The 27998-nt window shown below is 36.5% G+C and overlaps 1 protein-coding gene across 5 annotated transcripts; it reads right to left on the reverse strand.

Moving 5' to 3' along the window:
* Positions 1-3: 3 nt before the first annotated feature.
* Positions 4-27998, reverse strand: LOC147531639 (calcium-transporting ATPase 9, plasma membrane-type-like). Of its 5 annotated transcripts, none has more exons than XR_015227303.1 (35): positions 27759-27981; positions 27325-27501; positions 20168-20284; positions 20050-20089; positions 19651-19763; positions 19425-19556; positions 19246-19335; positions 18225-18294; positions 16659-16729; positions 16476-16559; positions 16314-16391; positions 15139-15210; positions 14657-14740; positions 14495-14577; positions 14293-14401; positions 14160-14215; positions 13892-13934; positions 13725-13808; positions 13382-13519; positions 12640-12702; positions 12458-12556; positions 11652-11762; positions 10227-10397; positions 4014-4073; positions 3642-3806; positions 3328-3444; positions 3085-3183; positions 2375-2436; positions 2200-2300; positions 1863-1908; positions 1613-1747; positions 1101-1208; positions 915-1006; positions 724-821; positions 4-435 (listed from the first exon to the last, which is right to left on the reverse strand). XR_015227303.1 is itself a non-coding variant. In XM_086646062.1 (35 exons), coding segments are annotated over exons 2-35 (3225 nt in total). In that variant the 5' UTR covers positions 27481-27501; positions 27759-27998; the 3' UTR covers positions 4-433. The 5 variants fall into 5 exon arrangements, 4 of the variants coding, with proteins under 4 accessions (XP_086502188.1, XP_086502190.1, XP_086502189.1 ...); XM_086646062.1 differs by having other exon boundaries at positions 2375-2512; positions 27759-27998; XM_086646064.1 differs by having other exon boundaries at positions 4-616; positions 2375-2512.

Below are 27998 nucleotides of genomic sequence, written 5' to 3' on the forward strand. Positions count from 1 at the left end.
AGGTTTTGTCTACTCAATATATAATCACATCTTAACATTAAAATCCGTTCGTTCTATTAATATTTAATTGTAGTGAAAAAAGGAAAACAATAGTAAATAAATATGAAAGTGGGAAACATATTTTTTCTACATTAAGTGGGAAACATATTTTTTTTGCATTAAGTTAGTGGAAAGAGATTAGCTATTTGATTATCAACAATCATTTTAGTTAGTGGAAAGAGATTAGCTATTTGATTGTTAACCATCATTTTAGTTAGTGGAAAGAGATTAGCTATTTGATTGTCAACAATCATTTTAGTTAGTGGAAAGAGATCTTTTGGATGATTGAATTTATTGAATCTTCTTCGTCGGTGCTCTACTTATTTGCTCCAAGAACCAATTCCTTAACTACCAGCTGATCTTATTGTTGTTCTTTTTCCTAATCCTGTACTCATCCTGAAATTTTATACACACACACATAGACAGTTAAATGCTGAAACTCGCAATTATAACTTCGATAGGTCAAAGAGTATAGTTAACCGTTTATGAGAGAACCTAACTGAATCAGAACACCGGTTTTTGCTGCTCTGATTCTGATTAGTTTAGTAACTGGGAGCTACTGAACTACCCCAAATCTCTAATTGTGAATAACAAAAACAATGATGTAAAAACCTTTGGGTTGGTTGTGGTAAATGGAAAAGCAATTAACACAACCAGAGGTTTCGAAATTTTGAAGTTACTTACAACGAGGAGAATGATGACGACGAAATGGCCTTCTAATTATGGCGCTTATGGGAGTATCGGGGACAGGAATAAGTTTCCCAAGGGCAGCGAGAGGCAAACTTCGAAACAGCAAGAAAAACAAAAAGAAGTTATTAAGTGCAAACTAAGACTGCGTTAAAAATAAGGTTTCGACGTTTCTTAATGAAACTAACCTGATAAAACCGATGACAACGGAAACAAGCCATAGCTTCCAGCTAAGCCTTACCGTAGAAGTAAATTTTCCGAGGAAAAAGATGATAATAATCTGTCGAAAGCAAAGGGCATATGGTCAGGATATTATACAGATATGACATGATGAAAAGTGAAGAAAGGGTTTACGTAGTCGATGTTTTACTCACCTGCATTACGACAGTCATCCCCACAATACCCATGAAAAGGCGGTTTTTTGTTACTCCATTGAAAACATTTAGTTCGTCTGGCTTCCGAGCATTGAACTCATTGAATACCTACAAGTTTTGAGTTATTAGCCTTTTTTTCAATTGACAAAATTATAGGTAAACCTTTTACAGAGAACAGGTAAGGGGTAAAAGGACTTTCATCATGTCTCAGCATATCTTCAAATTTGAGAAGTATTCAGATCAAATTATGTGGCTCACTATTTAACAGTCAGATTTTTTATTTTTTATTCCATACCTTGTGAAGAGGTTAATAACCATGGGCTGCACTAGGTATTTCTTTTGTTGTCTAATTATCAATATTTTCGGGAACAGTTTCATTGTCCCCTATTATAAACAGTCGGTGGTAGCTCCAACTGAAGTTTACACTTGATAAAATAAATAAAAGTCAACTCAAATTCATAGTTTTTCAACTGAACTTAAGAACTATTGGATAAATTTGAAGAGGGACTAACCTGACAAAGTACAAAGGCATTAAATATCAAAGTATTCTTCACTTGAGTAGCATGATCAGCTGTGTCATGCTTTAAATGCAAAATATTCAAACCCTGGAAGTTGAGGACAAGGAGTACGGTGACTTGGTACAGAGCCTGTGATGCGCAACAGCGGAAACTCATTAAATTGTATCACACAGGTAAAAGCGAATATGTTACTCTGAATACTTGCAACAAGGTTGAGAATCAGGCAAAGTTCCTCAAAAGTTACCTGTACAAGTAAGTTCCTCCACATGATATTTGTGATAAGAGGTTCCCTGAGAAAATAGGCAAGTATTATATATTTCCGGCATTGGAGATTTGAACAGAAACACAATTACTAATGGCATGTTAAAATAAACTAAGGAAAGGAAATTCACGAATCTAGAGAATCAAAAGTAAAGGAAATGCTAGGGGAGACATAAATCGTTGTGGAAACGCTTCAAACAAAGATGAGAGCCCACTAGACATGGATGTTGTGGACCCTCGTAACTCCTATTGACGTCATAGAGATAGATGTGTGCGCAGGTTGAGATATAATATAACATGCAACGTTTAAGAATTCTAACCTTCGACCAACTGGAGTTCTTTCCATCAGATGATCTGTCGGTGGCTCTGTGGCCAGTGCAAGTGCTCCAAGAGTGTCCATAATTAGATTAACCCACAAAAGCTGTGACAATGAGAGAAGGTGAGAAGACGTAGAAATTCATCAACTGAGGAAGGAAAAGCAACGAAGGTACTGACCTGCACTGCGTTTAGAGGAACATCACCAGAGGAAACTGCAGCAACAACATTAATAACAAGAGCTGCAACATTAACTGTCAGTTGGAACTGGATGAACTTCTGAATATTTGCATATACAGACCGGCCCCAACGGACAACCTAGGTTTTACAGGGGGGGAAAGAACATCAGAAAAAACTGAAAAATGGGTTATGCAACTTCCTCTGTTGAATATTTTTGAACAATTTGAATTAATATATTGAGAAAAGGTTGTATGAATGAGACACACGGGTAACAAGCTAGATAGATTTTTATGTTTTTTTTGTACTGTCAGCGTGCCTCGAACCCATGACCTAGAAGGTGGAAGACTAAACCTCCTACAACTCCAACCAAGGGTTGTTGGCAATAGATTTATATGTTATAGTACAATATTCTCACAGTAACACAAAATCATAGAACAACTATACTGTCATGAGTTATTATTACAAATATTATTTGTTATTATATTTATTATATTTATTCTCATTATCTATGTATCAATTATATTAAACTACTTAATACCAAGCCAGGAACACCGAGATCTTAACCACTAACCCGACAATCCTACTTATTCTTCCACGATTAGTTGGGCTGATAAAACTATCCCCAGATGCAAGATATCATTGTTCTTTTACTTTTCATCCAGTATGACATAAAAGAAAACATAAATTTTTGTAATAATACTGCAACTAACCTTTACAACTGAAGAAAAATTATCATCCAATATGATTATGTCTGAGCTTTCTTTGGCTACTTCAGTTCCTTGGATACCCATCGCAAGACCTATATCCGCCTGAAGTCCAAAACGATAGGATTAACAGCAATATCTCATGCCATCTAAGCACGCCTCCTCTGAATATAACAAGAACTAGAGTCTTCCACTGCATGTCAAAGCTGACTGATGTGCTACTGATCGAAAGATCTAGAAATGCTATACCTCTTTCAGCGCAGGAGCGTCATTAGTGCCATCTCCAGTTACAGCTACAACGTGACCTTTTCTCTTTAGCGCTTTCACAAGTAAAAGCTTGTCACTGGGAGAAGACCTTCCCATTACCTATAAACATGAAACATCAAACTTAATTCTGTTCTTCCTTTCGGGTAACTTGGGACACTTCAAGTGTGATAGATAAATTTTGCATGTAGCTATAACGTAGTATTATGTGCCATCGCTTTGCGAACTTTCAGAACTCAGAAATTCAGACTTAACCTAGAAGTACAAATCACATTACAGTGCTGAACATTAGATCATACCGAAATTCTTCCAGCAACTTCTTCTCTATCTTTTTCAGACATGTTACGGAAGATACATCCTTCAATAAGATTCGGCTCTGTAGCCTCTGCACCAGAACCAAGAATTCCACACTCCAAAGCGATTGCTTTCGCCGTCTGAAGATTGTCTCCAGTAACCATGCGTACCTGTTACTCAGAAACATGAAATGTTCATTGCACGACTTGAATGATAAAATATAACGTATTAGACGACTAAAACTAAGAAATCTCTCAGATCAACTGTCAACTTGGCTATTTTGTAGCTCTCAATGTAAGTTGAATGATAAGTAACATCCGGTAGTCTACAAATTTAGAAATTTCATATTTAACTACTGAAAGAATACAATCATGTACCTTAATTCCAGCCTGTGTGCATAGTTGTACTGCCTCTTTAACTCCTGGGCGGCAAGGATCCTGCAACAAAATGTGCTATTATTAAACAAAGAAATCTATGGAAATACTAAACATAGAAATAAAATTAGTATCATAACTGTATATTTCATGTAATAATCCCACGACTCTCTTGAGATCATAAGCCTATCTCAGGATATCGGCATCAAACTTGCATGCTAACTGTATTACCGCTGGCAATTATAGGGGCATGTATAATAAAGAAATTCAAGCGAGTACTAAGTTAAGACATCCACATACTATATTTTCAATTAAACTAAAAGACATTAATGTAATCGAGAGAGAAAGACATCGGTGTTTATGTTAAAAACCGTCATAAAAATTTCCTGCTTCCAAGTTCCGGTGTATGTACGAATTATGACTATTAGAAACCATTATCACTGTGAATTTGTTAAAGGGAGGGGGGGGTCTTTTGGGGCCATTGATTTGGATCCAACAACAACTGTCAATATATCTACTATTTCTTATACACTACTTATAAAGTACAACAGTTTCAGGCTACCCAGGATAAGGTTTTCTAATAACTCAATCCAAGTTGAAGTTATTGGGGATGATTTTTTTGTACATGAAGGACCATACTTCAGTGTCAAACAGGAATATAGGTCCTTTTTGCTTACACGATGAATCAGGCCCGGCCCTGGGCCCAAAGCAAACAAAGCCTCATATTTGGCGTCACTGCATGTTGGTTGGTCATCTGTCAACGAGTCAAATACAAAAACATTCTCATCTCCTTTGTCTCTTGTTCGTCTGAATTATAGATAAATGTGAATACTTTTCCAACTTCAGCTTCTTGTGCAAATTCATGCATCCATGTGCGAACTTCTACAAATTAACCTGTGTAAATCTTGTGGTATATGTATAAGCTTTCACAATTCTTACTATGTGCAAACAATTGCACCTAACTACGACGTTGAACCTAAAAACTATTAGATTCTTTTCCGAGAAAAATTAGCACGAGAGTTTTGGCAAATTATACCTATATACTTAAAAAATACAAGGCTGTTGAGAAGGGGGCTTTTAAACCAAATTTGGGTTTGGGCCCAATATAAAAGTGTGGGTTTGAGTAATTGGTTTACCAAACTAGAAGGGGTAAAAAAGTAAAAGCCTCATGAAATTAATTAAAAGGGTGTAGAGAGTTCTTTTCTTAGTCAAGTTCAAGAACAATCTAGAGAGAGAAAGTAAAAGGAGAATAGTATACAAGAAACTTGAAGAAGAAGACATAGATCTAGTATGAATATTGTGTTTAAGGTAAGAACTAACTTCAATATCTAGTTTAATATTGTGACAAAACTTTGTGTCTCTTGTTTTATGAGATTGTGTAGATCTAAAGAAGCTTTATTATATGAAAGTATGTTGATGTGAATCTTTTGAGTTTATTTGAGTGTATTGAAGTATCTATACCTCTAATCTCCAACAAATTGGTATCAGAGCCATATTAGTTTATCAATTCAAGCTTTCTCAACATTTTTTGAGATCTAGGGTTTGTGAAATTTTTGGGGATCTTTTAAGAAAATGTCAAATATGATACAACCTCAAATACCTAAGTTAACTAAAGAGAACTATGAACATTGGTGTATTCAAATGAGTGTATTATTGGGATCTCAAGATTTGTGGCATATTGTTCAAAATGGTTATGTAGAACCAACTCAAGAAGAAGAGAGTTTTATGAATGATGTACAAAAGTGTGTTCTTAAAGACTCAAGAAAGATGGATAAAAAAGCCTTATTTCTTATCTATCAAGGAATTGATGGTCCTACATTTGAAAAAGTGTCCGAAGCAAAATCATCGAAAGAGGCTTGGAATATTCTCAAGAATTCATTTAGAGGAGTTGATAAAGTGGTAAAGGTTCGCCTCCAAATTTTGCGTGGTGAATTTGAAAGATTGAGTATGAATGAAGGAGAACTTGTCTCCGATTATGTTTCAAGAGTATTGTCTAATGTTAACGAAATGAAAAGGTGTGGTGAAAAATGTGATGATGTTCGGGTGATGGAGAAGATTTTACGGTCTTTGACACCTAAATTTGATAATGTGGTTATTGTCGTTGAAGAATCAAAAGATTTGGAATCCATGACGGTAGATGAATTGATGGGATCATTGCAAATCCATGAACAAAGGGTGAATAGAAATGTCGCAACCTCTTCAAATTGTTCGGTTGATCAAGTACTTCAAGCAAAACTCACTTTAGAAGAAAAACAATATACACCCCAAAAAGAAAGAGGCTATGAGAGTCATGGTAGAGGTTATGATAATGGTAGAAGAGGCTTTGGAAACCAAAGAGGAAGAAATTTTTTTAATAGAGGAAGAACAAATGAACCAAGAGGAAGAGGTAGAGGAAACTTTACTAGACCTTATAATAGCCAAGGTAGAGACAAAAGGGATATTGAATGCTATAATTGTCACAAGCTCGGGCATTATAGTAATGAATGTTGGTATAAAAATGAAGTTAAGGAAGAATCAAACCTTGTTGAAGATGAAGTAGAAATTAATGTTGATCCTACATTGTTATTTTCTTGTGATGGTCTTGACGAATCACAAACAAACACTTGGTATTTCGACACCGGTGCAAGTAATCATATTTGTGGAAAAAGAGAATTGTTTGTTGAAGTGAATGAAAGTGTGAAAGGGTGTGTAAAGTTCGGTGACTCCTCAAAGATACCGGTGCTAGGGAAAGGTAATATCCTCATTCAACTAAAAAATGGAAAACATAACTATATTTCCGATGTCTATTATGTTCCCGCAATGAAAAATAATATTTTGAGTTTGGGACAACTTTTAGAAAAAGGTTATGATATAAGATTGAAGGATCTTCATCTCACATTAAGTAAAAGAAGTGGAACTCTAATTGCTAAGGTAAAGATGGCAAAGAATAGATTATTTCCCCTGAACATTCAACATGGTGATGCAAAATGCTTAAACTCTATTGTGAAAGATGAATCTTGGTTGTGGCACTTGAGACTTGGGCATCTAAACTTTGATGGGATGAAGACCTTGGCAAGCAAGAATATGGTAAGGGGTTTACCATGTATTGATCACCCAAACAAAGTGTGTGAAGGGTGTATCTTTGGCAAGCATCATCGCACAAGTTTTTCTAAAGAAGGGAGGTGGAGAGCATCTAATATATTGGAGCTTGTGCATACCGATGTTTGTGGTCCATTGAAGCCAATGACAAATGGAGGTAACAATTATTTTCTCACTTTTATTGATGATTTTAGTAGAAAAACATGGGTTTATTTCCTAAAAAATAAATCCGAAGTATTTGAGGCATTCAAAGAGTTCAAGAACATGGTTGAGAAACAAAGTGGTTTTATGATAAAGAAACTAAGGTCCGATAGAGGTGGAGAATATACCTCAAGAGCATTTGATATGTTTTGTAGAGAACATGGGATTGTTCATGAACTTACTCCGTCATACACACCACAACTAAATGGAGTTGCCGAAAGGAAAAATCGCATCATATTAGACATGGCAAGAAGCATGTTAAAAGAAAAAAGTTTGCCTAGAGAATTTTGGGGTGAAGCCGTTGCATGTGCCGTATACTTGTTAAATAGATGTCCCACTAAAAGTGTCTATATGAAGACCCCACAAGAGGCATGGGGTTATTACAAGCCTAGTGTATCTCATTTAAAGATATTTGGATGTATTGCTTATGCAAAGATACCGGAAGCAAGAAGAACAAAACTTGATGACAAAGGTGAGAAATGTATCTTTCTTGGGTATAATGAGCAAATGAAATGTTACAAGTTGTTTAATCCAATTGTCAATAAAGTTCTATTTAGTAGGGATGTGGTATTTGAAGAAGATTTGGCATGGGAATGGAAAGGAAAAGAAATTGTTCAAGTTGAACTTAGACTTGAAGAAGAAGAAGAAGAAGATGTGCCTCCAAGAGAATTTCAAAGAGACCCACAAACACCATCGTCCTCATCTCCATCATCCTCATCATCGGGGGGAAGTTCTAATGAAGGGCCAATGAAAACAAGAAGTTTGAGAGAGATATATGAAGTTGTGGATAATGAAGAAGAATTAAATTTGTGTTGTTTTCTCATGGATTGTGATTCTATTAGTTATGAAGAAGCCATCCAAGAAGAAAAATGGGAAAATGCTATGAATGAAGAAATTAATGCAATTGAAAAAAATGATACTTGGGAGTTGACAAATTTGCCAAAAGGATACAAACCTATTGGTGTGAAGTGGGTGTATAAGACAAAGAAGAATGCAAGTGGAGAAGTCCAAAGATACAAAGCAAGACTTGTAGCTAAAGGTTACAAGCAAAGAGCCGGCATTGATTATAGTGAGGTATTTGCTCCCGTTGCTCGTATGGAAACAATTAGATTGTTAATCTCTATAGCGGCTCAATATTCATGGAAAATTTATCAACTTGATGTCAAGTCGGCATTCTTGAATGGTATCCTTGAGGAGGAGATATATGTTGAACAACCTTTAGGGTATGTTAGAAAGGGCAAAGAAGATAAAGTTTATAAGTTGAAGAAGGCCCTTTATGGGTTAAAGCAAGCTCCACGTGCATGGAATGCAAGAATTGATAAGTATTTTCAAGAAAATGGATTTGAAAAGTGTCCTCATGAGCACACTTTATATATGAAAGTGAAAGAAGGTGGAGGTATGTTATTTGTTTGTCTCTATGTTGATGATTTGATATTCACCGGTAATGATTCAAGACTATTTGATGAGTTCAAGAAGAGCATGATTAAGGAATTTGATATGACCGATATTGGGTTGATGGGTCATTTCCTTGGTATTGAAGTGAAGCAAATGGAAAATGGCATATTTATTTCTCAAAGTGGATATGCTAAGGAAGTTCTTAAAAGGTTTAAAATGGAGTCATGTAATCCGGTAAACACCCCTCTTGAAAGTGGAGTGGAGTTGAGAAAATGCTCAAGAAGAAGTGATGTCGATCCTACATATTTCAAAAGTTTGATTGGAAGTCTACGTTATCTTACATGTACAAGACCGGATATTCTTTATGGAGTTGGGCTAGTGAGTAGGTACATGGAGACACCGGATGAATCTCATCTTAATGTTGCAAAGAGGCTCCTTCGATATATTAAAGGTACGATCAATGATGGTTTATTTTTCTCTTGTGAACAAGATTTTAAGCTTATCGGTTATTCCGATAGTGATTGGGGTAGAGACTTAGATGAAAGAAATAGTACATCGGGGTTTGTATTTTTTATGGGTTACACGGCATTTACTTGGTCTTCTAAAAAACAACCCATTGTGACTTTATCTACTTGTGAGGCGGAATATGTAGCCGCTAGCTCTATGGTTTGTCATGCAATTTGGTTAAGAAATATGTTGAAGCATCTTCAATGCCCTCAAGTTGGTCCAACCGAAGTGTTCCTTGATAACAAATCGGCTATTGCTTTAGCCAAGAATCCCGTTTGTCATGAAAGAAGCAAGCACATTGATACACGCTACCATTTTATTCGTGAACATGTTAAGGAAGGTGATATTGAAGTGATGTATTGCAAGTCTCAAGATCAAATAGCGGATATATTTACGAAGCCCTTGAAGCATGATGTCTTTGAGAGATTGAAGTGGATGTTAGGTATGAGAAGCTATGGAAATTTGGTTTAAGGGGGGATGTTGAGAAGGGGGCTTTTAAACCAAATTTGGGTTTGGGCCCAATATAAAAGTGTGGGTTTGAGTAATTGGTTTACCAAACTAGAAGGGGTAAAAAAGTAAAAGCCTCATGAAATTAATTAAAAGGGTGTAGAGAGTTCTTTTCTTAGTCAAGTTCAAGAACAATCTAGAGAGAGAAAGTAAAAGGAGAATAGTATACAAGAAACTTGAAGAAGAAGACATAGATCTAGTATGAATATTGTGTTTAAGGTAAGAACTAACTTCAATATCTAGTTTAATATTGTGACAAAACTTTGTGTCTCTTGTTTTATGAGATTGTGTAGATCTAAAGAAGCTTTATTATATGAAAGTATGTTGATGTGAATCTTTTGAGTTTATTTGAGTGTATTGAAGTATCTATACCTCTAATCTCCAACAAAGGCCACATTTATTTGATTGGCTTCGGGTCTCACAAAAGTCAGGACCGGCCTTGCGATGAATGCCCATGAACTAGATAAGCCATTACTAGTACAAGATAGTAAAATTTGGTTTGTCCTATCACGGACAGGTGTTGCGTACCTTTAACCCCATAACAGCCAACAAAACTAGTTCATCCTCAGGAATCACCCATTGTGCCAAACTCTCTTCGTCGCCTGGAACTTTTTCCAAATTATAAGGTCTGTAAGCAATAGCAACACATCGCAAGCTATTTGCAGCCATATCTTCAATTGTTTTTCTGAAATACACCACCTGTAGTTACAATTTTTTCATCAGAAGAAATTCTTTTGCAAGAACCAAACTACTGAAAAACTAAATTGCTTTTACCAAGGAATAATTTCAGTTCAGGTGGAAATTTCACTCTGCCCATGAAATATTTAGGTGAGTGGAATTTTCCAAATCCACGGAAATGATAGAAATATTATGCAATTGTATATTACAAGTTTATTAAACCATGACAAAGCATAAAAAAGATGGTATGTCGATTCTAACAATCATACAGTTATGTCCGGGATTAAATTGAATATTATTGACAATAACACCCATTTTTTATTGTTAGTAGTAATAAATAGTTGATACAAGGAGTAAACATGAAGAAATTAACAGATTTGTAAAAAAATGTGTTAGTTTGAGGAGTTATAAGTAATCACACAGTTAGGTTAGGGGGTAAATTGAATTATTTCAGCTTATAGTTAAGGCAGGGGTAAATTGCTAAATTGAACAATTATGTATACTTAGAAATAAAATACATGAAATATAAAAAAAGATGTACCTTTATAAAACAAAATTTGACTCAAGTTCCTATATAATTGTTAAAGGCGTCTCCCTCAAGGCAGCTTTAGAGGGAAATTTGTGATGGAAGGGGCGCCTTTTACACTTATAAGGGGCGGAATAAAACTTTTCAAAGATTAGGATTTCTTCTCAACCGAAAAAATCAAAACAGCCGTTCTTCTGTCTTCTTTCGAGCTTTCCGTCTCTAAGGTTTCTGAAGTTCTCAAATCTTCTCAAGTTTGATAAAAGTTCTTGGGGTTTTCATTGTGAAGATGATAAATAATGAAATATAAAAGAAATTAGAAGAAAATTCAATGAAATTAACCAGAAAAAGAAGAAAAGATGGTATGTTCAGTTTTTCCAATCAGATGGAGTCTGGAATGTGGGTTTTCAAACAAGTTGAAACTTAAAGCAAAATTTTGTGCTATTTCAGTCGAAACCCTGTACGGAATTTCTGTAAGCTTGATTTCGTTTCCCTAATTTGAAAAATAAAAGAATTTCAATCATTTCGACCAAAATTTTTTGATTTTTCATTCCTTGCTTTCTTATTCTACTAAGTATAAAAATCTTGCACTTAAAATGAGATGATAAATCTTATGTCCACCTTTCAAGAGTGGCAATTTCGAATGAGCTTAGATTTCGCCAAATATTTTTACTCGAAAGGAATCTGGTTAACTAAAGAGACATGCTAAAAAAGAGTTTTCTACTACTTCACAATAGAAACATTGGTGCTACCTTATCCTCATCCATAGCTTTACAAGAACCATCCACATCAAGGTATCCGGTACATGAAGCTAGGACTATTTCAGCAGCACCTTTCCAATGTATATGAACTTGGGAGTCAGACTGCAATAATGACATACACAAAAAATTTAAAGATTGGTAATCTCATATTTAAGGAACATTAGGCAATTGAAATGGATTAGCTCTAACTAATTTTGTTGACGCACAAGGCTTTAATCTGACTTAAAGATAAGCTGAGTAGTCAAAACTCAAAATCGCAAAGGTGACCGCTATGTTGGACATGGGCCTCTACCTCATACGTCATACCAGAAAACAATTTACTTTGTTCTTGGCCAACAACATCAGCTATGTATCAGCCATATAGCTTTCTTATTTTACTTCTTCATTTCTTTCCAATAATTCCAATATTTTCCTGAGCATATTGGAGATATCGTGTATCACCATGGTAAGTATCCAATATCAACTCCATGGTAAGTATCCAATATCAACTCCATGGTAAGTATCCAATATCAACTGCTTAGTATAAAAGGAAAGGCTTATAGAATGCAGCAGTCAACTCAGGAACCTATTTTTCAAACTGCAGTGGTCAATCCAAGAGAAACAGTCACATTCATTTTCGATTACAATAAAATATTTGGTAGATCCCACTTGAAGGATAACCTCATGTTAAACAGAAATTCATGGCTCAAAACATATTTAACTATGACTTATTTGAAGTATTCATCTTTCATGCTATAAAATTTAAACAGACTATAGTCCTCTACTAGTTGAAATGACATTTTAGGGAATTTAATTACCAGTTTTAACGCGAGACCACCCCGCTTCTTCTCCGAGTTGAAAGGGAAGACGTGAAGAACTGAGGAGTGTGATCTTACTTCATCAAATTTCATTCCAAGCTATATCATAAATATAAATAACTAGGATGAGCTCCAAATAGAGTACAATATAGAAAGTAACCAGATGAATGTTAGTTGATAACCTTGACAGCCCAAGAAAGAATGGCCTTCTCTGTGGGAGATCCAGAAACCTCAACTTCACCACCCTGACAAAATGCAGTCAAAGAGCTCAAAATTACCACTTAATATTGGGTACTCAACAACTCTGCTGGATGTACGAATGATAATGCTATAAAAAAGAATAGGTAGTAAACACTACTATCCTTGGGGTTAATTTTTCTCGTATGGAACAAAAACAAGGTATACACTTTACGTGAGTCAAGAGTCTAAACGCAGTTTTAGATTTTACTCAATTACTCAGCATCATACAGAAGTAATGAAATAACAATATCATATACCTTTCTAAAACGACCTATTTTAGTGCTCTGTTTGGTATGTCATGAGAATTTTGGAAATATTCAAGAACAAAGGTAGGATTCATTACATAGATACATCTGCTTTGGCATGCATTGTGTACACATGTCGTGGGCTTATGTGAATTTGGTGACAAGAGAGTGAAAATCGTGCATACTTCCAAACCACATATTACATATACTCTTTTACCAAATTCATTTGGGCCACTGCCTATACTTTTTTTTTAACCAATTGAAGCCTATACTTTTGCATGTTTGCCCTGATAAGGACCACACTAAAGCTCAGGCAGATATAACTCTGGCACATCAAGCAGAGCCCCAAAACTGCGTAAGAATTTGAAATCATGAAAGAAATACCAACCAAATAAACAGCACAGTTACTATGTTTTATACGTAAGGGGGACGGACTTACCTCAGATGTAAATACGCTACCGGTGGTGTTCTGTGCAATTCCTTCTATAAGCAGATTTGCTGCGGTGGGGGATAGCAGCGACGTGTCATCTGGTTGATCTATTTTTTTCCCACCGCTGTAGGTCTCAACAACGGTCATCTATAAAAATAAGAGATTTAACCAGTTGTTAACCCAAAACTATCAGAAGTTGAAATAGAAGAATCAAGAATGTCTAAAAAGTAAAGTCTTGACATTCAGAAACAATATAGGACCCCTTCATAAAGACCTGACCTATCAAAACACCCGGCAGACCAAACAAATCTTCCAGCGACCAACAAATGTCTTGTTACTCAAAATGATTTACCTTATTCAAGGTCAATGTGCCAGTCTTATCGCTGCATATTGTTGTCGCAGAGCCCATAGTTTCACAAGCAGAAAGCCTACGCACCTGTATCTCAACTATGTCAAACCACATGGTATGAAATACTGCAATGTATAATTGAAGAATAATAAATTGAATGGGCCACATACCAGAGCCTTGTCTGCCATCATCTTCCTCATCGAGTATGCAAGGCTGTGTCAGGGTCAGAAAGAAAGTAGCAAGGTTAGACAAACAACACCACTCGCAATAGCCAAATGATAATTGATAACTAAAATAACAGAAAAATCAAGTGGGGCACTAGGACAGTAACGAGAATTTTATTCTAAAAGAAGTGGCTAAGGATTACATAAAGCAGTATGACAAGCAAAAGTATATAAAAACAGAAATCAGAATAGAAAATGTTAATGCAGTACTTACGTCAGAGTAACTGCCAGAGGAAGGCCTTCAGGCACTGCAACAACCACAATGGTGACCTAAAATAGTTCTCTCATTGTCAATCATCAAGTCTCATACATACTCAAGAAATAACTAAGTACTAAAGGGTACTCACTGCAACGGTGAAAATTTTAACAGCTCCATCAATTGCGCTGCTAACACTAGTCACCCCTTTGACAAATTGAATTGATCCGTCTGGATTTTTGGAATGACCAGTGAAGTATCTGGCAGACGCAGTTTAACAAACAAGTGAGTATATCCATCAAAATAAACATAGTGAACCGTGAACGATAACTCATTACAAGAGTTCGACCTACCTGGCCATAAGAACAACAAGCACCAAACCAGCTACTGTGAGCCCAACCATGCCAATAAAAGTTGCAGCACCATTCAAGCGAACCTATATCCATGAAAAGTTATCCGCGTGCGCATGAGTAGATATAGTTACGGAATAGAATGAGTTCTCTTAAAAGATAAACCTGCAAGGGAGTTTCTTCGCCAGTGTCCTCGGATATACTGGCCATCAGCAACCCCCACTCAGTGTTTATTCCAACACCAGTTACCTGAAAAAAGTTTAAACAGAGGACTACTTAAGTAGCTAAAAACATGCAAAAGTACATTTTCAAGCAACTGAATTAATAATTCCTCTTTCCCTTCTTATACTTTACCTAAACATTTGGTGATAAATTAGAAGAAATTAGTCCCACAACGAGAAACAATGATTATCCAAGTTAAGGTGTTTTCATAGTCAAAGAGAGATTAAAAAAAAACTTCGTAATAGGAGACTTATTGTGTAACTAAGCTTCACCATGCAGGTAACAGGTAATAACTAAGATCAACTACAAGTCGAACTTGAAGTTTAACTCCAGAAAGGAACACAACTAATTGTATGATATCTAGCAAATCACTCCTAAGACCATCCAACTTACACGTGATTAAGTAATTAACACCTGATACTTACCACCATAGTACCATAACCATCAGCCACTTTGCATCCAGACATCAGAAAAGGATGATTGCGATCCTTGCGAGCCTGCATCGTAATATCATTTTTTAGGAGTAAGTATTAAAAATGCACGATAACAATTAAAGAAAAGTTGGAAAGTCCAAAGGAAACCATGTAAAAATGACACAAACATGTATACTAAGATGTTTTCTTAAATGGTAGATAATAGATACATATGACATCTCAAAAAGTTTCTAGATATTACGAGGTAGGTCTTCTTAATACATTGGTCTTCTTAATACATTTGGTTTTGGCTACTGGAACTAATCGGTGTGCCCGTGATGAATCATAGGTTCGTGATTGCAGCAGCAATATCCAACATTACTTAGATGGCCATAATCCTAATGAGCCCAATCCTTATTTTCGTTGTTAATCAGCCTGGCACTCATTAATCTGCCTATAGTTTCAAGATCCGTGTCTGTTAAATAGTGACATACTGTCAAAAACATTGATATGTTGTACTTCCATCCGTCCGTATACCCATAACTCTGTTCTCTCATGAGTCAGCAACATGTCCTCCACATTGTATCTCAGTTTTAAATTACTACAGAAAACAATTGAGCATTTATCATGACAACTTTAATAAATAAACGGACTAATATTTGAGAAAAGAATTAGACTTTCCACTAAGACTAATAACTAAATTAAGGTTGCTATAGAAGCAATCTTAATTATTTTAGGCTTGTTTTTGTGACGGGCTCACAGCCATCTTCCCAACATGGATCTAAAGTAGCAAGGCTAATAAAGAACATAAGACTAGTTTAATAACACATATATTGAGACTATTTGGTATAGTCATAAAAGAGGGAAGATCTTTCCCTGCCTATTTCCACTTCGATCTACTTTGTATTCTGGTTCTATTTTATCCATATGTAAAGAGTAAATACTTGAGTTTACACCAGATGTTGGACAAACGAGATGATCATGGACGTTTGTCTCTTTCAAATGGAACATTATCAACATGATTATGGGCCATGTTTTCTCAATTACGGCCGCATCGTGTAGAAAATTTGTAACAGTAATGTGTGTACTCCAATAGCATACGGGCTAAGCAAGGTAGGGAGGGGTGGTGCAAACTAATATAAGTTCTAGAGTATAGCACAATTCGTTCTGGAACAGTAAACGCTTACGAGCTTAGTCTCCCCAGTCATGCTAGATTCATCAATATCAAGAGAATGACCAACAATCAAAACTCCATCAGCAGGGACCTGGAAAAAGATGTCCAAAGCCGGGCGTGAAATCATAAGAAAAGAAGCACCAAAAACAAAATTGACTAACCAATGCCGACTAACCTGATCACCTATTTTCAGAGGTACTACATCACCAACAACAATATCATATATCGAGGTCTCAACTCTTTTACCACCTCTCACAACCTGCATAATTACCGTAGATTTATCTAATTTAAAAGTAAACAGAAACATAAAATAGAAAGAACCCTAAGAGAACATTCTCCAGATTAGCTGAAAACCAACCTCCAAATGTATATTTCTTTTCTCCTCGTTCAAGTTTTGGAACTGAAGAGATTGTCGATAATCACTGACGGCTACAAAATAATAAGGAATAGCAACAACTTGTTAATCAAATAACACACACATACATCTTTGAGTATGGTGGTATAAATTCAATAATGGGAATTCAGTCCTAAGGTCTACTAGAAAGAAATATTGTGCCCACACAATCACTTATGAGAAAAGAGATGTATCCACTCTAACCAATACTCATTTCATTTTCTAAGATGCAGTTTAGACCATAGTTACCAGAAACGGGATAAGCTCCGGTACGAATACGGGGTACGGATACGGGGTACGCTAACCAGACGTTTCCGATTCGCTAGGGGGTATAATTATTCGCAAAATTTATGCAATATATATACACATACGTATATATATATATATATATATATATATATCCTTCTATTCCAATAGGCCGAGTGAACTGCATGTGTCCTGCCTCCGGGGAATCACGCCTATCGAATGAATGATTGAAGAAAGAAATGCACTTTGTCCAAAGTTCGTTTTTCGACACGCCTTTTAACTTAGCTCCTATATATATATATATATATATATATATATATATATATATATATATATATATGTGTGACGTGGAACTTAAAACCAATGAAATATAGATCTCAATCTCTAATAACTCAAATCAAATAACTAAATCATCTTTCCTGAACAACGATAGTCTAATAACTCAAATTGAATAACTAAATCATCTTCTCCTAAACAAAGATAGTCTAATAACTCAAATCAAAGAACTAAATCATCTTATTTATTGTCATTATCGTCTTCGAAAGATCAACGCAAATCTTCAAGTCTCACAGCAGAATCATCTACCTCTGTGTAAACCCTAAAGTTAAAGCAATATTCACACTTTGTAAACCCTAAATATCATGTTTTCATCTTTTTTTTCTTTTTGCAAATGGGTACGCTAGATTTAGCGATCTGATTCGCGTACCCACTCTAAAAGGGTACGATCGAACCAGATCGGAGTTCAGTCTCCAAATGACTGAATCTGGTAACTATGGTTTAGACTCTTTTGAACAAATAACTTAAGATAGTTTTTTGGAACTAGTTTCTTAACTTAAGATATGAATCAATATAGTTCACATGCTGGTGTCATTAATCAAAATTTCAGTAAAAATTTTGGTTGCACTGGAAAGACAACTATTTTGTGAAAATTCCAACTAGCGTAAAAATAATTAAAATTTTACATAAATTGTAAAATTATTGCAGAAAATATGGATTTGTTATTACATACATTGTAGATTTATAGTAAAAAAGATGGAATTATAATCTCTTTTTTATTTAACATCGAGAATGAATATTATTAGAATTAAGGCTGTACAAAGGCTTGCCAGGAAAAGAAACTCCACCAGCCCTCCAAGAAAAATAGAAGTTACATGTTGCTCATTAAAGATGATCTACTTACGGAAAAGATGATCTACTTGAGAAAAAGATAATCCTTCTACAAATTATATATTGGATCACTTTATACGGCTCCACATGCAAGTGTTTGCAAAGAGTTAACCGTACCTGTGACGACAATAACAAGAATAACAGCAAACGTAATACTCCCCCCGTCATACCACCCTTCTTTGATACCCTGTAAATAAGAGGTAAAAACATGTTTGAAAACAGTAGGATGTAGAAGTTCAAATCACATACATATAGTAACGGAGGCAAAACTAATAAGTTAGAGCTTGACCATATATAAGCAATCACGTTGTAGACGAGATACGAACAAGAGATAATACTGAGATGCACTACCTGCACTTGCAGGTGCACGGAATCCGGTGAATGAACTATGTAATAACCACAGATAGTTTGGTGTTTACCCTTCATGTTTTATTTACCCAGGTAGCTAATTGAATAGCACAGAACATAATTGAAGTCTATTTTTATTAATACATCGACCTTACTCTACTTATATGGTCTCCAGACTCTCGGGGAATACTACTTTTATTAGAAACCTATTAATTTAACTGGCCCACAGTCCACTTCACTTTGCTGGCAAGAACTACTATTGGTTTTTTTTTTAGTCGTAGAAAGGTTTCTAACGAACCTGTAAAGAAAGGTCAATTTTTTTGTTTAAATTTTAAACAAAGACAATACAAGAAGTTCTCCTTAAATTCTTCTAGTTCCATAAATGGGTAGCGAGAATACCGTGATCATGAACTTATTTTCCTGTTCCTTTTTTCAACTGTGATCATGTCAATCAGACATTCGATTGCAACATTTTCCAAGCCTCATATTTGGATACAATTACTAGTTAATGAACCTTCAAACAACAGGTAGACGTTTGACAATTACTAAATCTATAGATGTCAAAATAATATTAAATTTCTAACTCTAGGCCTACACTCTTAGCAACAAATAAAACATACATTATACAGCCAGGAAAAAAGATGACTGCAGAAAGCCCAAACACATAGCTAACCACAAAACCTCTTCTTGTTATTTGAAGAACTGCTTTATAGCATTTGAAAAAAATCACGGCAATCACTTGCCAGAAAACCAATCAAAGATACTACTACAACAGTACAGTTGTACTCACCTCTGACTTTATTCCCAGAGCCAAAGATGCTGCTGCAGCAACCATCAAGATTATAAGAGTTGGGTCTTGCCAAGCTTCCCAGAGGAACATCTATGCGATAAAAGAAACAAAAAAAATGATGCCTCATTGGCACTTCTAAATAGTAAGAAACAGTAAAGAATTTAATAATTATTAATTACCAAAAAGCCACGGGGTTTTTTTTGGGGGTATGTGTTTGAACCAAATATGTCTCTACGACTTTGTAAATCAGCATCTTCTCCAGTAATTCCCCTATCAATATTTGTCTTCAGCTTATCCGCTATCCCTTTAGTCTGACGTTGGAAGATGCGTCGATGTATTACATAAAGAAATATCAGGGAATATGATTTAATCAAGGCAAGAGATGTATGTATGAGATGCACTTACACCGCCATATTCTTTTAGCGCAGCATCATTATTATTCCTAGTCATTGAAGAGAGTTCGTCTGATCCAATTCCATAATCACCTTTGGAAACTGCAGGTACAGAAGGCCCTACCACTGGTGTAACAATCAAAAGGCATACATCAATACAAGTATATAGTACCACTGCCAACACACTGACAGCATGTTAACAAGTAACAACACTTAGTATAAGTACAACCACATTGCACAAACTGACATAATCAGAATTGGAAACGCAACTTCAAATTTCTGTCACATGACATAATGGCAGCCTGAACTGTCTCCCGAGAAAAATCAATTAAAAAAAATATCAAGAGCATAATTTACTCAAGGAGGGGTAATTGTCTAGTTAAGGAAGGGGTGTAAGAGATCGATCACGTACCACTGGCTCGTTCGCCAGCCTGCCTAAAAAGAATTGCGGCCTAAAAAAAGAATCATGGATTAGAAAATACACCAACAAGATAAGCTAACAGAATATCTGAAATTTTAGATAGAATTACCCTTATGACTTGGGCATGTGCCCTGATCTTCCTTATAACTTCTTCTTTTTCTTCTTCCTTTTTCAAGTCCAAAGTGTACCGAAACCGACGGTAAGCATTTAACACAAGTGCTGCTTTCTGAAAGTATCAAGAACAGTTTATCCCAAGCAAAAGGATATTAGAAGACACACTACAACACAAAAGTGAAAGTTAAGAACATATATTAGACACTATGTGCATAACTATATAGTGATTGGTAAAACCCAAATATATAATAAAACCCCGACAATTACGCAGCCAACCATAACAGTACAAGAAAACCAACTCTATAGAATAAAATTAATCATTAATCATAAAACAAATACATGGAACCCAAACACATGTGGTTTGTGGGAAACCAAAGGGTTATGAGTTTAACGTTGTCAGAAAACTTCTTTAACAGCAACTCATAATAGAACATATCCATAAGTTGATAGAATGGTAAAAGATGGTCCATACAATAGGAACCGGAACAAAAAACTACTAGTGCCACACAATTAATAAAATAGAAATAAAAAAAATATGGAATCATGGAAGATACATGATTCCTTTCAGAAGAAATGTTTGTCAAGCAAATATATTGGGAGAAGTAGAGAACTGGAAACGTTTTGAAACCAATAGAAATCCCGGAGCATAAAAAGAAGATAAACCTTCATTTGGTGTGTCCACAGATGAATAAAATTGGAAAACGAAAAAGATATTGAAAGCTGAGCTTTAACGGCACATGTCCAAATATTTAAGAGTTCTCATATTTACCCGAACTACCTACGCTATTTTGTTTCTTTTTTCTGTATTTCAGGTGGTAAATGGTAATAAAAGATATTGTTGAGCTACCAAAAGTTTCATTGCCAGTTTTATCTAAATTACACCTAAACACATTCTCCATTGAAATAGTTTGTTTTTTTGGTCACTAGAAAATGGAAATATATAAGAGAAACCATAAGCGCAATTTCCTGATGGTGGAGTCTTAAATGGAAATTTGACATTTTAATAGACAAAAGTCACAAACTTTATTGTAGGCATGTAGCAATAATTATCACTATATCACCTGCTAGAAGCCTTAGGATAGCCACCAAAACCCTTAAAGTAAATCTATGTAGTTGGTCTCGGTATGGGTCCGGCCGAAGGCCGTGACAACATGTATAGCTAATAAGTACTAAGTAATAAGTTTAATTGTCTGGCTCTTCGTTACCACATAATTCACCGGACTTTAAACATAAAATTAAATTATTTTTTTTTTGAAACGTTTGAATTAATTAGAAAAGGGGAGAATGTACATAAGAATTGGGGAATTCACATAGGGAAGATGTTACGTCATGATATCCTCCCAATTGTAAATGAAATTAAGATTTGACAAATTCCTACAAGACCCGAAATTTCTACTCCAATGAAACAGTAACCCAAGGACGTCTTCCACTTCCACAACCAGACTCTTGACCGAGTCTCTAAAAAGCCCTCCTTTCTAGTTTTCCAAATAGACCAGCGTATCACATGAGGGATTAGGACCCAGATGTCTTTTCTGACCTTTCTGTGAGAAGCCCCTTTCTATTGTCCATCAGCGATGGCAATGTCTTGGGGCAGCACCATTGACATCCAACCGAGCCAATGAAAAAAGTCCAGATCTTCCAAGCCTCCACACAATGAATAAATAGATGGTTGATCGATTCTCCATTAGACATACAGCACACCAATTGGTTAGCTGCAGCCCACGCCTTTGGAGGTGTCCATCGTTGGTAACTTCCCTAGGACTGCTGCACAAGAAACGAAGCTGACTCTAGGAGGAATGGTGGGAGACCAGATAGACTTGAAATCAGTCGTATCCCCTGCACTCGAGTCTTGCGACCTAAATCTCCGATAGCAGTTCTTCACAGTTAGATCATCTTTTTCTTCTAAAACACAAGATCTGGCATCCTCTGACTCAGTATTAGGTTTGAAGAGGCCTAACAGGTCCATCAAGTTGGAGTAAATCTCTATTTCCCAGTCATTAAGATGCCTTCTATCTGAACAGACCAAACTTCTCGATTCCCAATCATACGACTTGTAAACAGAAATATCTTTGGTGGCAGCAACAAAATAAATGGCTGGGAATTTATCTTTAAGAAGTAGTTGGTGGCACTATATATCATGTCAAAAACTGATGTTTATACCATTCCCAAGCTTCCATTTTGTAATCGTCTCGAACTCTTTAGCATTACCAGCAATCCCTTTCCAAACACTACACCCATAAGAGGTTTTGATAGGTTTGTGTGCTCAACCACCTTGCACCAGCTCAAATTTTTCCACTATTATGTTTCTCCACAGAGCCGTCTTTTCATTTGCTAGTCTCCATAACCATTTCGACAGAAGAGCTGTGTTCATATTTTTCAGATACTTTATGCCTAATCCCCCTTCCTCCAATTCCTTACCAATAAGATCCCAAGCTACCCAATGTATCCTCTTTGTATCTTCTTTGTCATGCCATAAGAAATCACACATTTTTTTGTCTATAATCTTGAGGACCGAGCATTGTATGCTGAATAAGGATAAGAAATAGAGAGGGAGAGCTGAGAGAACTGACTTGATCAAGGTTAGCTTACCTCCTCTAGACAAAGTTCTGGCCTTCCATGTAGAAAGCCTCATCTTAACTTTCTCCACCAACCGGGTCCCATAGAGCTGTACACTCGTATGACTGACCGAAAGGGAGTCCCAAGTAAGAAGTGGGCAACTTACCTTTTGGACAGCCAATAACCTCAGTCTTAGCAGTCACACTGCGATCTTGAATGGAAGAAAAAATCATCGATTTAGATTAGTTCACCTTAAGGCCAGATGCTAATTCATACCAAATGAGAATGTCCTTAAGTTTTCCCAATTGGATAATAGAGTCTTCTAAGAAAAACAGGGTGTCCCCTTGCCTGATTCCTCTGGAACGACCTAGTGGGGTTCCCATTCACCATAATAGAGAATGAAGCCGAGCTTACATACCCAAAAATCCACGACCTCCATTTATAGCCAAATCCCATTCTCTCCATAACCTGATAAAGGAAATCCCATGCCACTCTGTCATAGGCTTTCTCCAGATCCACCTTGACAATGAGGCCTTGTGACCCATTCCTCCTTCTCGAATCATTCAACTCATTGGCAATTCTACTCATTGGCGATAAGAACACCATCTAGAATTTGCCTCCCAGCTACAAGCACCTTGAAAGGGTGAGATGAGATCATCCAAACCAATCTTGAGCCTCGATGCTAGCACCTTAAAAACAATCTTATAAACTCTGCGAACTAAGTTGATCGGTCTGAAGTCAGACAAGTTGGCAGTGTTCTCCTTATTGGGTAATAAAACTATAAATGTGTGATTAAGTCTCCAGTCCATTCTAGCTGTGTCAACAAACTCCTGAACCGTCATCATGAACTCCATTTTGATTATATCCCAACATTTGATGAAGAAACTAATGGGGAGCCCATCTGGCCCAGGAGCTTTTTCACCAGCAAGGTCCTTCATAGCCCTGACGACCTCAGCTTCACTAATGTCTGCCCTTCAACAGAATATTCAACTCAGGGTCAATAGTGGGAAGGGACATGTTACCTATAGAGGGTCTCCAAAAACTTTGCTCAGTGTACAACTCACTGAAGTTCTCGATCGTCGCTTCCTTTATCTCCTTCATCTCACATATTCTCATCCCTTGATAAGAAAAGCTCACTTATACGGTTTGACCTTGCCCTATAATTAATAATATTGTGAAAAAATTTTCAAATTCCCATCCCTTGCCTTCAACAATTGAACTCTCGACTTTTGACGAAGACTGATCTCCTCCAGATTGAGAAGTATTGAGGTCGATCCTGCTCTTTCTCCTAGCTTCGAAGTCCTCAGGAGCAAGATTATGAGCTACTCCCTCTTTGTCCCAGCCGTCGATTTTATCTCTTACTGCTTTCAAATCAGCATTAAACTTTTTAAATTTCTCTTTGGACCATTTTCTCAACCTGTCCTTAATGTATTGAATCTTGCCCCAAAGAATTGAGGTTCCCTCCCCATGAATATCTGCCTCCATCCACACCATTCCTTAATTTTGTCTTTGAACTCGATATCAAGCATCCATCTTTCCTCTAGCCTAAAAGGCGGAGGGGAAGAAGATACTACCTCGGTTTTCAGGAGAACTGGCGAATGACCTGAGAGAAGCCTAGGAAGAATCAGCTGCTCCACCAGAGGGAACCTCTCCTCCCACTCAGGGCTGATCAAGAATCTATCCAGCAGACATATAATTGGGTCGGACTGGTTGTTGGACCAAGTGAACTCAGCCCCTTGCTTAGGCAAATCGATTAGCCCATGCTTAGATATCCAATCCTCGTAAGCCCTCATACTCTTAGTAATTTTGGTGCCATTTTTCTTCTCATGTATGATACGAACCACATCGAAGTCTCCCCCTAAGCATCATGGGAGTGGCCATCTTGTTGAAATTGCATCAAGATCATCCCAGAGCTCTTGTCTTCTCTCTTTGATACAAGGACCATAAACGCTAGAAAAGACCCACAAGAAATCATCTTTAATATTTCTCAAAACAAGATTAACATAGAAACAACCAACGAACTGATCTACTAGCATCATGTCAACTGAGTTCCATAAACACAAAATACCGTCCGACGCACCGATGGAAGGGGTAAAGCAACCTAACCATGGTTCCCCTGCCGCATAAAGAACGAACCAAAAGATGATACAAACTAGACAACTTTGTTTCCTGAATACAAACAAAAGAAGCACAAGACTTAATCAAATTTCTAACTGCACAGTGCTTTGTTGCGCTTCCCAACCCCATAACATTCCAACTAAGAATGTTTAGAGGCATGAGGGGGAATCATACCTTGGGAACTTGATCGCGCTAGACACTTTCTTTTTCTTCATCAGAACAGACATGTTCCACTCGAGCGCCTTCAATTCTCTAGGAATCTTCTTTGCCTTTGTCTTCGAACTCGACCCTCCTTCCTTGCTCAACACTGACAGGCTTTCCTGCCCCTCTAGTATCACCATGGCTAAAGGTGGGATAATCAAAGGCTCGCCCAGATTTTCCCCTTCTATGTACACTTGCCCTAGCTCCACCTTTTCATTGTGGATAAGTGTTAGCAGCTTGTTCTTATCCTGGACATCAGAGAAGCCCAGAGCGCCACCTGTATCCACTAACCAATCAACTCTCTTGTCTAGATTGGGGCTGCCTCCAGACACCTTGCCTTTGGACATCAAAGGCCCACTCAGACGGGTACCTCCCCCAGCCGAATTTAAGACAACACCCTCACTGTACTGGGTTTCAAGCCCTAGCTTACTTCTATCTCAGCCTACTCCTTTCTTGGGCCTATAAACCACCTTGACCGTCATCTTCCGGCTGAAGACCATCTTCGACTTGGCCCACTTATTTGAGTTCTTCATCGAATCCTTAACAGCTGCCATCACCTCCTTTTTAGATGGCATTTGACCATCTTTCCCGTCCAACTTATCATTCAGACCCATTCCATTGCTATCCTCGCCAACTTTTTCTTTCCCCTTGTTTGTCTGAGAACTGATGGCTTCCTTCGTCGCAGCAACCAAAAAGTCAATCCCTCTCATACTATCAGCCAATGGCTCTTGAATTCTGATTCCTTTGCTACCATACTTGTCTTTCCCAAGCCGATCATGTTTCGAAAATTGGACTTCGGGCGCAACTGCTACTCCATCATCATTAGGGTTAACTGGGGTTGACTGCTGGAACAAGGTATCAGACATCTTCTGCAGTGGCGATGAAGTGTCAGAGGGGATAGTCACACCAACTTTCTCCGGTGGGTTTCTGATCTGCCACAGATAGTGTTTCTTGTCCGACAACGTTTCCGACTCCGACATGAAAAGTTTTGCCGCCAACCACTAGAACTTGTTTCTCTGGCATAAAATTACTGTAATCATTCATAGTATACTATATCTTATCATAGTTCACTTCAATGAAATAAGTGAATAATGAAGTTCATACTTAATAAGTATTCAAAGTTTTTGTAGAATTTTTAAAGTTTTTATAAGGAAAAGGACCTAAAATATCTATAGAAAATATTGCTACTTATCTTAGATTGATTCGAAATGTAATAAGTAGTTAAGAAGGAAATAAATAGTAGTATACAATTAGGAGTTAAAGTTTCAAGAAAAAAGTTCCAAAAATCTAAAAGATGCCCCGGTCTCGGTCTATCTCGGGCCGAGACACCCGAGACTCTCGTCCAAACCCTAACTCGGTGTCTCGGCCAAGTCTCGTCTAGCCAGAGCACCGAGACCGAGCCGAGCCCCGAGATTCTCAGCCTTCTCGGACGAGACCAAATACATAGATCTAGATCAATATGATCTCCACAACTAAAAAGGCAGAACTAAAGTAGGAAATCCGATTGCAAATGACAAAACAAAGATACTTGGTTGAAAGTGTTGCATGTCATACATGTAACCATAAACCATATAAGGAAAGTTCAATTTAATTAAGTAAGACAACAGAAAATTTTTATCAAAGTACAAATAAATTTGTAACTATTAGCTTGGTGAGATAGTAAGATAAATTCCTAGCAATAAGTTTCATACACATAGCACTTATTCTAACTTCGAATTGGAGTTACTGAAATTTATAAGAGATAACTTACAATTTTGATCAAAATGTATTATAATATCTAATTATCTATATATCAAGTCCATTTCCCTAAAACAAAATCTTTCAGTTAAACTACTCTTCAAGTTATCAACAAACTAAAATAAATAAAAGAATTATGAAATTAAACTTAATCAGTAAGAAAATATTGTATGAACAATCCATACTTGAATATCTTTATCGTCGTTTTTCTTTATGTTCCTACATTTTCTTTAAAAGCGTAATGTGTATAAGAATAATTTACAGCCCTAATAGTTTGTTCTTTTTATTTTGCATTCTTCAAATTGTGGAGCCTGTGACCGAATAGTTAATCAATCAAACAGTAAAAACAGATCAATACGTCTATACACCCATATTCTGCAAAGATTTCAATTGATCATAAAGAATGAAATTGTATAACATTGTGAAAAACCTAAACAACAAAATGAATAAATCACAAAGCTTCCAATAAAAGGTAAAACACTATGAAGTCAAACACTTTTGTTTCAATAAACAAAAACACAGACATTGTTGAGAACATACCCTCCATCTTCTTAATCGTTCAACAGAAGCATTCTTAGTGTCTGTAATGTCGAATGGATCAGAAGTACTAGCTTCCTCTTCATCTACAAAGTTGTTTCCATATCCATTTCCAATTTCCTCATCAAAGTGTCGTCGATATGGAGAAGAATTGTTCATTGTTGAAGAGGACGATTCCGACTGTACGCAAGAGAGATGATACAGTAAATATCTGGAAGGATCACCTTACCTCAAGTAAAAGAAAAAACAATTTCTTGTGGTGGTGAGAATTACAATATGGATTGCTATTTTTAGAATGAAAATGATATAAAAAAAATAAAATAAAAAATAAAAAATAAAAAATAAAAAGTAAAGGAACTGTGAATAAACTAGGGTTTTCATTTATGAGTTATTAGAAAACGCGTTTGTTATGAAAAAAAATGGGGATTTCCTCTCACCTTCCTTTCAACCGCTGAAAGATTAATGTGAACCGTTTGTTTGTTCGTTGTTGAGAAGATTCAATTCTTCCTCAATCTTCTCAGTCCATTGATCATCTTTCTCTCTCTAAATCGATAACGTCCTGCTGTCCGTTCTTTCGCACAGAGAACACTTCCGGGAAGTTTCCACGAAAGATCACGAGAAGTGGAGTAATGAGCATGACGGTTGTGTACGCCCAAAAATAGTATCCAATTTTCGCT

This window comes from Eschscholzia californica, unplaced genomic scaffold (assembly GCF_041429995.1).
Source record: "Eschscholzia californica isolate CP2 unplaced genomic scaffold, dmEscCali1.0.p SCAF_6, whole genome shotgun sequence".
In the NCBI taxonomy this organism is placed as follows: domain Eukaryota; kingdom Viridiplantae; phylum Streptophyta; class Magnoliopsida; order Ranunculales; family Papaveraceae; genus Eschscholzia; species Eschscholzia californica.